The sequence below is a fragment of the Prionailurus bengalensis genome, chromosome E4 (genome assembly GCF_016509475.1).
Source record: "Prionailurus bengalensis isolate Pbe53 chromosome E4, Fcat_Pben_1.1_paternal_pri, whole genome shotgun sequence".
In the NCBI taxonomy this organism is placed as follows: Eukaryota; Metazoa; Chordata; class Mammalia; order Carnivora; family Felidae; genus Prionailurus; species Prionailurus bengalensis.
The window spans coordinates 40,212,054-40,224,517 of record NC_057360.1 but is presented as its reverse complement, the minus strand read 5'-3'; the positions used below and the strand labels follow the sequence as shown (position 1 = coordinate 40,224,517).

The 12,464-nt window shown below is 51.9% G+C and overlaps 1 protein-coding gene across 13 annotated transcripts in view; it reads right to left on the bottom strand.

Moving 5' to 3' along the window:
• Positions 1–12,464, bottom strand: part of NAV1 (neuron navigator 1) — a 247,703-nt gene that overhangs the window by 22,694 nt on the left and 212,545 nt on the right. For 5 of the 13 annotated variants that reach the window (XM_043568838.1, XM_043568839.1, XM_043568844.1 and 2 more), the window contains 9 exons: positions 11,429–11,567; positions 10,688–10,985; positions 8,887–9,580; positions 8,048–8,491; positions 7,418–7,459; positions 6,581–6,729; positions 4,566–4,736; positions 3,382–3,434; positions 2,400–2,477 (listed from right to left, as the gene is read on the bottom strand). In XM_043568838.1, the coding sequence (XP_043424773.1) occupies positions 2,400–2,477; positions 3,382–3,434; positions 4,566–4,736; positions 6,581–6,729; positions 7,418–7,459; positions 8,048–8,491; positions 8,887–9,580; positions 10,688–10,985; positions 11,429–11,567 (2,068 nt within the window). Of the gene's footprint in view, positions 1–2,399; positions 2,478–2,588; positions 2,613–3,381; positions 3,435–4,565; positions 4,737–6,580; positions 6,730–7,417; positions 7,460–8,047; positions 8,492–8,886; positions 9,581–10,687; positions 10,986–11,428; positions 11,568–12,464 lie in introns of all 13 variants that reach the window. The other 8 variants (XM_043568835.1, XM_043568836.1, XM_043568843.1 and 5 more) reach the window with 3 other exon arrangements.

The following is a 12,464-nucleotide window of genomic DNA, read 5'->3' as shown; positions in this document are numbered from 1 at the left end:
TCAGGAAACTTCAGGGGTGTTCCACAGTTTGGCCACTAGATGTCAGGTGGATTTCATGAGGAGGAGGCTGGCTGGGGAGGGTGGAGCTAAGGCCACTAGGAGCAGGAGCTGGCCCTCCAGCCTTTGAGAAAGGTGCAGGAAATGAAGCAGGGAGCTAGGAATGGAGGAACAGCCATCACTGGAGGGTATCTGACCAAGTCAGTGACCCTAGGCAGAAGTGGCAGGCATATTTTGGGCAAGTCCTTCATCCAAAGCTCTAGGATGTATGTCTGTGACACCTGTCACTACCTGTGAGCCAATGATTCTCTCCCCCTGTTGGGCCAACTCTAGTTCATACCTATTGCCCTTGAAACATGCCTGGAGGCTACTTTCATTTGACAGTGGCTGGAGGCAATCCCTTTGGGCCTGTGTGACCTGCCTCTTTCACACGCATGTACTCTGAATCTATCTAGGGCTGGGCTCCGTGGCAGACCTATGTCACGACCCTGAGCCGTTGACTTTCACCTCCTGTACCAAACAGCGGTGCCTCCTGTTTTCGTGGCCCCAGGTTGCCTCTTGCTCACTTCTCCACATCCCTGTGAACAGACTGCTTGGAGTCCCCAGAAATCTACTCGTGGGAAACCCCAGGAACTGTCAGCTTCCTGTGTGCTGTCTTCGCGCATTGGGCCCTTTGCTCTGGATGGGCTTTCCTCTCGTCTCCTATACAACTTCTCCCTCCTCTGGACCTTCCCTAACCCTCAACCTCACCAGGGTGCCTATAAGACCTGAAGGGTAAGCAGTGGTGCCAGAGAGAGGCGGGCACTTGGGAGAAGTAGAAATGCCTTGCAGCCCTTCCCTGTCTAGGGTGTGTCCTCAGCGTGGGCCGCTGGGAAGTTACATGGAACACAACAAAAGCTCAATCAGGAATCAAGGGATCCTGCAGAGTCCTGGCATCACTGTCTCCTGCTTGAGGACGGGATTCCGACCCTCAACAGAAATCTGCCTCTCAAATTCCGAACCCGTCACGTCTGGCTATTTGTTCTCTCTTAGCCAAAGGGAACTTCCTGTTCGAAGAAAAATCACCTCCTAAATTCATTTTCTTGGCTTTCACCCAGCCTTGACAGCATGATGGCTGACAGATTCAGTGTAAATGAATCAGACACACTAATGTTCTCTGCCTCCCTGGCGCCTCTTCCCCCAGCATCTCCCAGATGTGAATTTCCTGGGGTGTGCAGGACGTGACCCAGGCCACTGGCCATGGTGGGTGGGGCATATGGGAAGGAAGCGATGGTTCTTGCTTGAATTGTAATTCTTATGGGTCCCCAAGAGTGGAAAACGGTGCTTGATATGGGCTTCAAACAAACTAGCGAGGGTACAACTTATTAGCTGAAGGTTTGGGAAAAGAGGATAAAGAGAATAATGAGCGTGGTGAGGCAACGGCTGCTGAAACGGGATGGAAACATGCAAAATCTTGGTAGAGAGTCTTCTACCTGATCCCGAGGAAGACCTCAGGCCTGACAGCTGGGTTCCCCAGAGAGGAAGGGACAAGAAAAAACCCCAGAAACTACTGCGGAAATTGCAGACATGGTTACTTTTGTGTGAACACTTGGAAGGCTCCTGCAAATCCGGCTCAGCTGTTGTTTACAGCTTTGGGGGAAAATGGCTCTTATGTTCTCTGTTTGCAACTTGGTCACAGGGGAGAAACTACCACAGCCTAGGGAGAGGAGGTGGCTTCATTTCCCCCCATCTCACAGGGTAGAAAAACCAAGGCCTCAAGAAAGAAAGAAACTCATTCTTCTTGGATGGACTGAGGGCACGCTGAGGGCAGAGACAAAGAATCCTGGCTCCCAACCTAGAGCTCAGGTCATTTGTGCCACCTGCCCAAGGAGACTGCTAAGGAAAGGCAGTTGTGAGTGTAGCAGCTGGACTAGAACGAGAACTGTGTTTCTAAGTGGTGCCATGCTCACCAGACAGAATGCTAACAGCCAGTTCTGTGCCCGCCCGGTTATGCGGTGTGAACAAAAACACGAACATACCCCAGGGCAGCAGCAAAAGAGTACCAAGGGTTCTATAATACATAACTATTTCTGTCCATGGCCAATGGCAAGGTTGTTCCCACCTCCATGCAGAACCACTGATAATCCTTTCTCTCTCTAGGGAGTTCAAAGACCACTGGGCACGAACATATCCATACCTATTAATTACAGTGGGGGCAAAAACAGTTCTTTATAAAAATTGAGACTCTGAGAAAGGGAAGGCCAGTCACCAAATCCTCTGTTGTACAGCTATGAACGGGACCCACTCCCTTGGAATCTAAGCCCAGGGGATACCTTATGAGAGAATTCCCCTCCTTTGGCTGAACTCATCTGACTTACAGCCAAAATAACTGCCTGGGTCTTCCCCTACTTTATGGCACTCACATTGGCAGAGAGTTGAGACGTCAGGGTGGCCACTTTTTCCTGGGACGATTCCAGTTCCCTACGAAGCTTCCGGATTTGCTGTGAAAGGGAGAGAAATACAAACTTATGGTGGCAGAAGAAGTCGGAGATCTGGAAGCAAAATGGGGTGCAGAGGTGTTAACAAGCCGAGACAAAGGCTTTGCACCCTACCTCAGATTGCATCCTTTCTTCAGCCTGAAGAAGGAGCACAGAAGGAGAGAAAGAGAGAAGGAAGTGGTTACTATGGAGGTGAAGAAGCCAGGCCCCAGTGGCAGGGCAGAGAACTTGAAGAAGCGTGACTCAGAGGTACAAAGAGGCTGAAACTCCGTTTCTTGGCCCTGGCCCCTCATGAGGTGAGCTGAGACCCTATACTTGGGTTCACATAAAAGATTTCTCTGGAGCTCATCTCTAGCCAACTTTGTCATTGCCAAGAAGGCTAGGAAATGAAACTCAGGTTGATCTGAAGGCTACTGCCACTAACTTGAAGGAGTGAAGAATTAGGGGCAAAATATATGTAAGGCCCAAGTTACACCTCACAGCAAAATGCAGTGTGCCCAATCCCCCACAGTAAACATCTGGTAAATTCTGTATGCTGTGAGGATCCTGGAGTCCTATAAACCTCCCCCTCCCACCTTGCCACGGATGCTTCTCACTTAACCCTGGCACAGAATGGGCTCTATCATAAGGGGATTATTGATTTTTCAAAGGAGGGGAACAAAAGGCACCAGAGTTGCTCAGGAATTGGTGGTGAGGCCATAGAGACCACTGAGGAACCGATGCACAACTGAGCTCCAGGCGCCTCCCCCGACCTACCCCAGATCCATAAGGCATAATGAATAGGTAGCAGTGCCCTGCCCCCTCCGCCGCCCCCCCCTCGACTAGTTACCCACCCAACACAGGTCCTAGGGAGCAGAGCAATGGTAGGAGACAGGGGACGAGGGAGGAAGAGAAGTAACGCTCTTACTGAGGAGTAAGTGGAGGAGGCACTGGAGGCCAGGGACAGCACTGAGCCGTGAACTGAAAGAGAAGCAGAACACAGAGTTAACAGAGGGCTCCAGGGATAAGGGGTTTCAGGGCAGAGCCCTAAGGCAGGAGTTTGGATTCTGACTCTGGAGGGCATCTGGAGCAAACAGGTTGGTTATGACAACAGCCCAGAGCAAGCAGGTGTCTGCTGAGGAGGCAAGGTCCTGAGCAGAGCTAGCCTCCTCCCTCGGGCTACATTTTTCTGGCAGCCTGGGGATGGCGGGCCCTTGCTCAACCTGCTCCGAGGGGCACGAGGGTTCAGGGAGAGGGAAAGGAGATATTCGTGGATAGGCGTCATCTTATCTTCTCAGCTCTGGGGACCGGACCGTTCAGATGAAAACCGTACCGAAGTGTAAAATACTCGTTCTGATGATTCAATAGCCCTACTGACACAACTACAGCAGCTTCTGCAAGGATGCCTCCAGGCTGAGCGTCCTGCAAATAACAACCGGAAGTCTGCTCTCTGGTAAAGCCCCATCTTCCAGGCTCTGACCATGCACACCCAGATCATCACAAACAACCACAGGGCCCTCCTTGAAGCTAAACTTTGGAACTTTTTTTTTTTTAAGTAGACTTCACGCCCGCCCAGCGCAGAGCCCAACACGGGGCTTGAACTCACGACCCTGAGATCAAGACCTGAGCTGAGATGAAGAGTCGGACGCTCAACCGACTGAGCCACCCAGGCGCCCCGTGGAACATTCTTGAAAGAGGAATGAGATGCCGAGTTCTTCCTCGGGATTTAAGAGCTACCATTATGCCCCTTGATCTTGTCACATACTCTGAGAGACTGTGGGGGAGGAAAGACCACTGGGGGAACGAGGAGGGTAGGAGCTGCAGTTTTCCGAGCGCTCCGAGGGGTACCATGTAACCCTTCCACGCTCCATTTCCCGCCCCCAGCCCCAATGGCAAATGCTCCATCCCGAAGCCCCAGCGCCAGACGGTGCCACCCAAGGTTTCCGGGCCCCCAGACCCTTCAAAGGGATGGGAAGAAAGAACTGAAATGGCCCGAACTCGATGTTCTGTGAATCATGTACGTGTGTGTGGTGGTGGTAGTGGAGGTGGTGGCAGGTGAGGGGGCCCAGCAGAGCCGGAATGAGCGTGAACCGCGCTGGCATGAAGTCTCACCGTCGTCCGTGGGGTCTCGGAAGGATCCTGACCGAATCATCCCCTTGGGTCTCTCGGCCAGGGACAGGGTGCTCCCCATTTGGGAGCCGCTGTACAGCTCGAAGGCCGCCTCGTGGGTGGGGATGCTGTTGGAGCGGGTGATTCTTGGCGTGGTGGCCGCAGTGGGACTCACTGGAAGGACAGAGGGGAGGGGGACAGGGGAGGGAGGGGGAGGGCAGGAGAAGAGGCAGGGTCATCAGCTCTCTGGGTCCCTTGGGAAATGGAGCACCAGGAGCATGGGAGGCAAATGGTGAGAGGGCAGGAGAGGAAGGGCGAGGTGGGGCAGTGGGAGTGTGCAGGCAGCTGGGGGTTAGGGGTGGGGTCTCTCCTGGGGAGATCGAGCCCTAACGGAGAAGGACCCTGCTGTCGGGAATAAAGGGAGAACAGCGTTTCCTATTTTAAAGACCTTCCCTCAGTCCTGCCCGGGAACTGTCGCTTTTCTGAAACCTTCACATCACTTGAAAGTGCCGATGAAAATGGGATGTCGTGGTTCCGTAAAATACACCTGGCAGCTTGGGAGGACTAAGAATTCGGGCCAAGACTCAGATCTGAATGATGACAAAGAGGCAGCTAGAGAAGGGGGCCAGGCCATGGGCTCCGATGGGCTCGGCATTATGGGAGGGAGCGAGACTCTCCCCACAAGCCGCGTCGTCCCAGGCCACTGGCCGGTTCTGATGCAGCGAGAAACACAGCCCTCTCTGCCCAGCATCCGGCTGGAAGGTCAGATGGATGGAGCTCAGGTAAGTCTCCTAGAATCTGCTTTGAAGCTGGGCTCCGCTGAATCCCTGCCGATTGCAGGACCTGCTCCCCTCTGTCCCTCCCGTGTTGGGGTTACGGCCTCCCAGGGTTCACTCCCACATGCACCTCCCCTTGGCTACTCTTTTGCCTCCACACAGGCAGGTGGATGTCTAGTCTCTCCATAAAGACCTGTGCGGAAGATTTCGCACCTCTCTCGGCCCTCTCGAATACGTAAGGCGATCACGGTTTAGCCCAGCCCCTTCATCCTGCAGCACTAATGCATTTCCTCTTCTTTGGTCCTCAGTGGAGATGGAGAACAAGCTGGCCCCGTCCTCCATTTAATGGCCCTTCGGTAACCAGATGACCCTGCCTTAGGAATCTTTCCCTCCTGTAGGCAAAATGATCTTAATTCCTAGTTTTTCCTCAAATTGCCCGCAGCCATCCCACAGGCATGTTCCAGGTCCTCATTTTCCCTTACTGCTTTCCTTCACTCAGCTGAGACAGGAGGTGGACTTAGAAAGACACGGCAAACGACAAGCCTGTCCTGGGCTCGTTCTAAAGGGGTTCCCGCTGAGCCAATCACGGCATGCTGCTTCCCAGAGCCAGGGCTGGTGAGCTCCTGTGCCGTGGCCAGGCCTCCACCTGAAGCTTCTTTGCCTCCCTGCCTCTGAATCAGCAGTCTCTTCCTTCTTTCCTAGCTTTCCTTTCTCCTTAGGCTTTAGAAAGGGTGTAGCCAGGACGTGTCTCCACCAGCTCTGCCTTCAGGGCTAGGATGGTCCTGGATCAGCCACAGCAGCCGGGGAGCCTGCGCTTTTCTGAGTCTGGAGGCAGATTCCATCGCTTGCAATCAACAACTGTCCCTTCCTTCTTCTCCACCAGCCCAGCATTTTAGTATCACAGCCCCGAGTGTGGCAGCTCCTTTCTGGCAACGACTGCCTGCTTCTTGCACTAGTTTGATCTCCGGGCCTCGGTCTGTGGCTTTTCCACGCCATGATTCAGACTCTCTGATGCTACAAGGACCCTTACAGCTTGTGCCCAGGGGCAACTTTTCAGTTTAAGGATCTTGGAGCACTTTGCCTTCAATCTGATTTTGGACGGATAAACTGAGGCACCACGAAGCCACCCAGTGCGGTGGGAGTTAAATACGAGACGAACCCTAAAGTCCAGCTGCCTTGCCTCACACTGCAGGGTGACCCCTGCTTCATCCCATGCCACAGTGAGTGACCGGAAACACTGACCTATGTTGGTAAGCTGGCCCTTTGCACTCAAGGACATGGAGAGTGCAGGGGGGGAAGGCAGCTCTGACTGGTCGTCGGCTTCGGGCAGCCCACCAATGGTATGGGAGTGTCGCCTCTCCTTGGTGTCCTCCTGGGACTGAAGCTGGTACCTGTAGGACGGAGCAGAAGAACTCAGCCCAGGCGACCACAAAGTGATATCAGAGGTTTGGCTGGTGTGGAGGTTCTGGACACAGGACAAGGGAAAGGGGGAGCAGACAGAACTGCCTAAGGAGTGAGGGAGCAACAGACGAGGTGACATCCTGAGGTGGGGACTGAAATGATGGAGGGGGCGTGACAGCCTCTTCCCGGGAGCTCAGGACAGAGCTTTACGACTCCACACGTGGGCTTCCACAGAGCAGGAGTCACCTAGCTGAAGAACTCAGGGCTGCAGAATTGGTGGAGGACCGGGGTGTCCTGCTCTTCCCCATCTCAGTGACCCCAGAGGCGGCCTGTCCTCCCACTGGTTTACTTTGAGGGAGGAAAATTACAGAGAGGAAGTTTAGTCAGGACTGGGGACAGACAGCACAGGCCGGGACAGGTAAGGGTAGGTAGGATTCCCATGTGCCAACCTGCTTCCTCTCGGTCACCAAAAAAGAACTCTGGCTATAAAGTTGACTCACACATAATACTAAGCTTGGGTAGGGCTCGAGGAGGCATTCGCACAGGCACCGCATACAAAGAACTCGGCTCAAAGGGACACTAAATTCATGACCGGGACTTAGGACGGGTCAAGTTACGGTTTTTCCCAAAGACCAGGATCCGCAGATAGAGGGAAGGAAAAACACATTTAAGGGTTACCTGAGCCCTTTCTTGGGAAGAGTGTTCCGATCCCGCTGATTGCTGTGCAGAAAAAAGAGAGAGAGAGAGAGAGAGAGAGGCATGTGGGTCCATCTTAGAAACTAGAATTTGGGACCACAGGTTTACAGGACGCAACACCTAACACAGGACATCAAACTGCAAACCCCTTTATCTCTATAAACAAAATAAGACAGTTGCAGTCTTCCTCTGTGCTTACAACTTGAGAAATTCACTTGAAACACGAAGTGTTTTTGTCTGCTCAGGAATCAGGATGTGGTTAGCTACCTAAAAGGTCACATTAAGGTGTGATATAACAGACATCAGTCTGGCCCAAAAAGCAAAAGCTTTGGACGACAGGTTAAACTACTTGTGAAATCTTGGAAAAGCCACTTAATGTCTGTGCACTAGTGTCCCCAGTGTACAATTATCATAGTGATAATAATAATAATTTATCAGCACAGTAATTTGAAACTCCCACGTATCTCCTGGAGGTGTTGTGAAGCACACGAAATTACTTACTGTACGTGAAAAATCAGTCAAATACAGGACGGCAATCAAATACAGGACGGTGTTACTAATGGCGAAATGAGCCAGAGCCATAGGTTCTGTTGTGTCTCTCTCTCCACCTACCTGTCCAATTGCCCAGTTCTGGGGCTTCCACTCCAGGTCAGCTCTTCCGTCTCTTCCTCTGGGGGTGCAGCAGGGGGGGCCGGGGGGGTGGGAACAGGGGTACTGCTGGGGAAGGCACTGGGCAGGCTCATTGGCATCTGGAGGGACTCCATGCTCCTGTGCAGGCCTGAGAGTTTGGGGTACATGCGGGTCTCTTTGGGGACACTGAAACCACTCATTAGCTCCAGGCCCTGGGAGAAGCTGGCTGAGTTAATATTGAGAATGGGTGCTGGACTAGGGGTGAAGCAAGAAGGGAGAGGGCTCCCGGTCGCTGAGCTTGTAGGATGCAGATCTGGGACCTTTGAAGCGTGGGCCTCACTCGACGATGGCAGATCCAGACTGTTGGAGTTGACCTTGTCTAGGTTGGCTAGGGAGGGTGGCTTGACAAAGCTCTTAGCCGTGGCCCTGAGGGAAGCGAAAATTAAATAAAGTTTTCAGAATAACAGAGTGACAGAAGCAAGAGGCGGTCTTCATGAGGGGGACAGCACATGCACGTGGGAGACACAGGTGGATTTACACACGGATGGATTTACAACAAAGATACGTGTAAGGAAACCCAGAAAACCCACTCGTCCGAGTGCTGAAGACAGGTTAAGGGTTGGTCAGGGAATAGGATAAACGAGGTGAGTTTTGAAGAGGGAGAAGGAACTTGGCCTACAGGGGAGTGGAGGGGAAAGAGCCAGGCAAAGGTCCAGAGGCGACAGTGGGTAGGTAGGCCAGGCCTCACTCGGTCTAAGGAGTACAGGCATGTGTCAAAGAAAGAGCAGAGGGACGAGGAAGAAGCTGCCCAGTTCGGGTACCTGAGAGGGGTTGGTGGCAGTTCTGCCAACTTGGTGGCTGGGGGGTGGCTGGCTTGGTTCTTCGGAGTACTCTCTGGGGAGCCAATGCTCTTCAGGGAGATGTTGTCTGAGTCCAAGGCCACCGCCTTGGCTTTGGCTTTCTCCTTTTCCCTATCGGTCTGATTGACAGGGGCTGGAGTGGTCCGCCCACTGGCCACCTTGGAAGGCTCCTTCAGTCTGGAGGGTGTAAGGCCCCCCTGCTTGGTGCTAAGAAGGCTGGGGTCAATGCTGCTGCTAACAGGGCGAGGTCCGCCCCGCCCACCGGTCACGCTCATGGAACTGGACTTGGCTGGCCGGGGCAGGCTTCGGTACTGGATGTTGGAACGGGCGCCAGGAGCCAGGAATCCGGGCTCTGCGCTGTTGGACACATCTAGGCTGGTCTTGCGTCCATTCACCGGCTTGACAGGGATGCCTGAGGACTTCTGGATTTTGCTGAGAGTGGCCGAACCCCCGGTCTGCATGACAGTGGCTGTGCCTGTGGCAGGAGGAGGCTTCTTGTAGCCAAAAGATCCCGAAGTGGAGGGGCGAGCAATGCCCGAGGGAGGCTTCTTAGCATCACTCAGGCGATCCCGGCCGGCGTCAGAGGAGGAGCGCTGTAGCCCGGTGTTCTTCACTGCAAGTTTACCCTTGTCCGTAGCTTTGCCTTCCGGTTTGCCTGTAGGAGGGCGGGAAATGAGGTAAGAGTGGCTGAAACTGGCCCATAGCTTGGCAATGTCCCGGCAAATCCCTTTCTTGCCCTCCATGGGAAAAGGACACATTGCCAAGGTACTATAGAATTTTAGAGACTGGTAAGCAGGTACCATGTAGGCTGATGAAATTTCTCGCCAGAAGAAGGAGACTGGGTAGGAGTGGCCTCAGGGTTTTTTTTATTTGTTTGTTTTGCTTTTTGTTATTTTCTGCTTCTAGAAAATACAGCAGGGGCGCCTGGGTGGCTCAATCAATTAAGCGTGTGACTCTTGATTTGGGCTCAGGTCGTGATCTCCCAGTTCATGGGATCAAGCCCCGTGTTGGGCTCTGTGCTGACAGCGTGGAGACTGCTTGGTTTTCTCTTTCTCCCTTTCTCTCTACCCCTCCCCAGCTTGCTCACACGAGTGTGTGTGTGCTCTCTCTCTCAAAATAAATAAAACTTAAAAAAAAAAAAAAACCAAACGACCCACTCCCATTACAGTAGGATATTCCACTTTGGTGAAAATGGCAGAGGCAACCACAAAGGTTAATAAAGAAGTGCATCTAACAACTGGCCAAGGAAGGACAAAAAGGAGGGGCTACAAACAGCCGAGATTATGGCCACACCTCCTGGTAAGTAGAGACTGGAAGGAAATGTCGCTTAAGGTGAAAAGTTACCCAAGGGGCCAACTTTGGGAGCAATGCAATTCTGATTTTTTGTTTTCTTGGGACCTCACGGGGAGGCCAAGCGAGTACCTTCTGAAGAAGTACGCCAGCCAAATGTCTTGGGAGAGGAAAGAAAGACAACCAATGGGAAGTATCTAAAGGCAGGTCAAACTAGTCTCTGAACATAACATATTCCTGCCTCTCCCTCTTATTAGCTGTATGGTTTTGGCTCTGCCACTTAACCCCTTTTTGTTTTTATTTCTATATTCATAAAATGGAAATAGTAATACCTATCTTCCCTACCTCACAGGACTGTTGTTAAAGCACTCTGTAGATGTTTGCTACCATCCTGTGGGTTAATGACCTTAAGAAGAGGAGCAGCCAAAGAAAGAGGACTTTGCCCTCGTCCCTTCCTTTATTCCAGGCTCACCTGCGACTTTGAGGGCACTCTGGGCTGTGTGAGTGATGGGGGAAGTGACAGCCACCGGTGGGGTCTTGCCCTTCTTCAGGGAACCAGGGTGTCCCAGGCTGACAGGCTTTTTCAGTTCTCCAACCTTGGATGAATCATCACAGCTTTCGGGCCGCTCTCTCCGCCACTTAGAAGTCCCAGGTTCCATCTTCAGGCTACCACTGTCGTACTCCAGTTTTTTGGGGGCCTTCTCCTCTGATTCACTAAACCAGCTCAGCCCGCTTTCTGCCAGTGAGCGCTTCTCTGAGTCTGTGCGGAGCTGAAGAGGAGAACAGAAAAAGCAGAGTGAGACATGAGGGTCTTGGGGATGGAAACAAGGAGGCTGACGGGATTTATTTTGGTTGCTGGGTGGCCCTGCTCATTCCACAGTGTTGTCAACCCAGGGTTTCGACCTCTACCTCTCGTGTGCCAGAGAAAGGACATCCTGTGTGTTTCAGGGCTTCTTTTTCTTCTCTGGTTGGAACAGAGATGTATCACTCCAAGCAGGCGTGGCCACTAATACAGGTGTTACTAGGACCACAGCTAAGACTGCTTGGTAGCCTCAGGTTTCCTTTGGCCAGCTCTAAAAGGACTTGGCCAAAGGCACACGGGAAGAGATCCCACGGGGTGGGCGAGTGTATGTGCAAACGTGTACCCAGGCATTGCCGTCTGCCCTGTGGTTCATCTCGACATAGTGGCCCAGGTGTTTGTAAGCTCACGTACCACTATTGTAGAGTTCCTGCGAGAAGCAGTGGGAGTAGTTGGGAGGGAGTTGAGGGAGGAGCTGGCATTGAACTCTTCTGAGCTGAGGTTGTCCGAGGCATCACTGAGCCCACTGCTGATGGAGCTGCTCTCATCCCAGCTGCGGGACAGGAGATAAAGGTTAGCAGTTAAAACAGAAGCCAAGGCAAGAAATAAACTTTTCATATTGATGGGAGAAATGGCTCTATTCCAGTATATAGACTGGCCAAGAGGAGAAAGCTTGAAGGTTAGTCCTGGGTTTGCCAGTAACTTGAAGTATACTTTGGCGATGTTCTTTTATAAAAGGAAATCACTCTGTCTTTATCTGGCCAAAGAAGACGTTACATCTCCTTAACAGAAAAGTATACTGTGACGACAAGGTAATTCTTAGATCAATCTAATTATACAAACCAATTTCCTCTCCCTGTCGACGTCTTCCAATCTCATAACAACCATATCTTTGTTCATTTCTGGACGTATTCTCCAAGTATTTTCCCTCTCTTTTCTAAATGTTTCCATACCTGGTAACAAGGGCCAGAAAAAGATTTATCTTTTTCAGGACCCCTTAGACCTATCGTTTCTCACTGCTCCTCTGCTTATACGGTTTCTGGATCCTAGGATCAGGTTTTGCTTCTAAGCAGCATGTACCTCTCTGCTGATAAATGAGCCGCACTTAAGGTGCTGTGGCCAAGCAGAAGCACCAAATTTGTGCCGAACGGTTTCATCTTTCTGGCAATTGCTCAGAACATCAGATTTGTGGTAGCTGAGAGAGACCGTGGTTGAACATCTGCATATCTGCCATGTCTTTCCATAAAGAACCCTAGTCCATACACTAAGTGAAACTAATACAGGCTTCTTCATCTCTTTGGAACTTGGATTCTACAACATTCCCTTAGCTGTTCATTTCTGCGTTTAACAACTTTTGCAGTTAGAAAGTTAATTCTTACCCTGTAAACTAAATAGGGTCCTCTACCATTGTTACCAACTTCCTTTTGTTCTCTCCTTATTTGCTATTCCC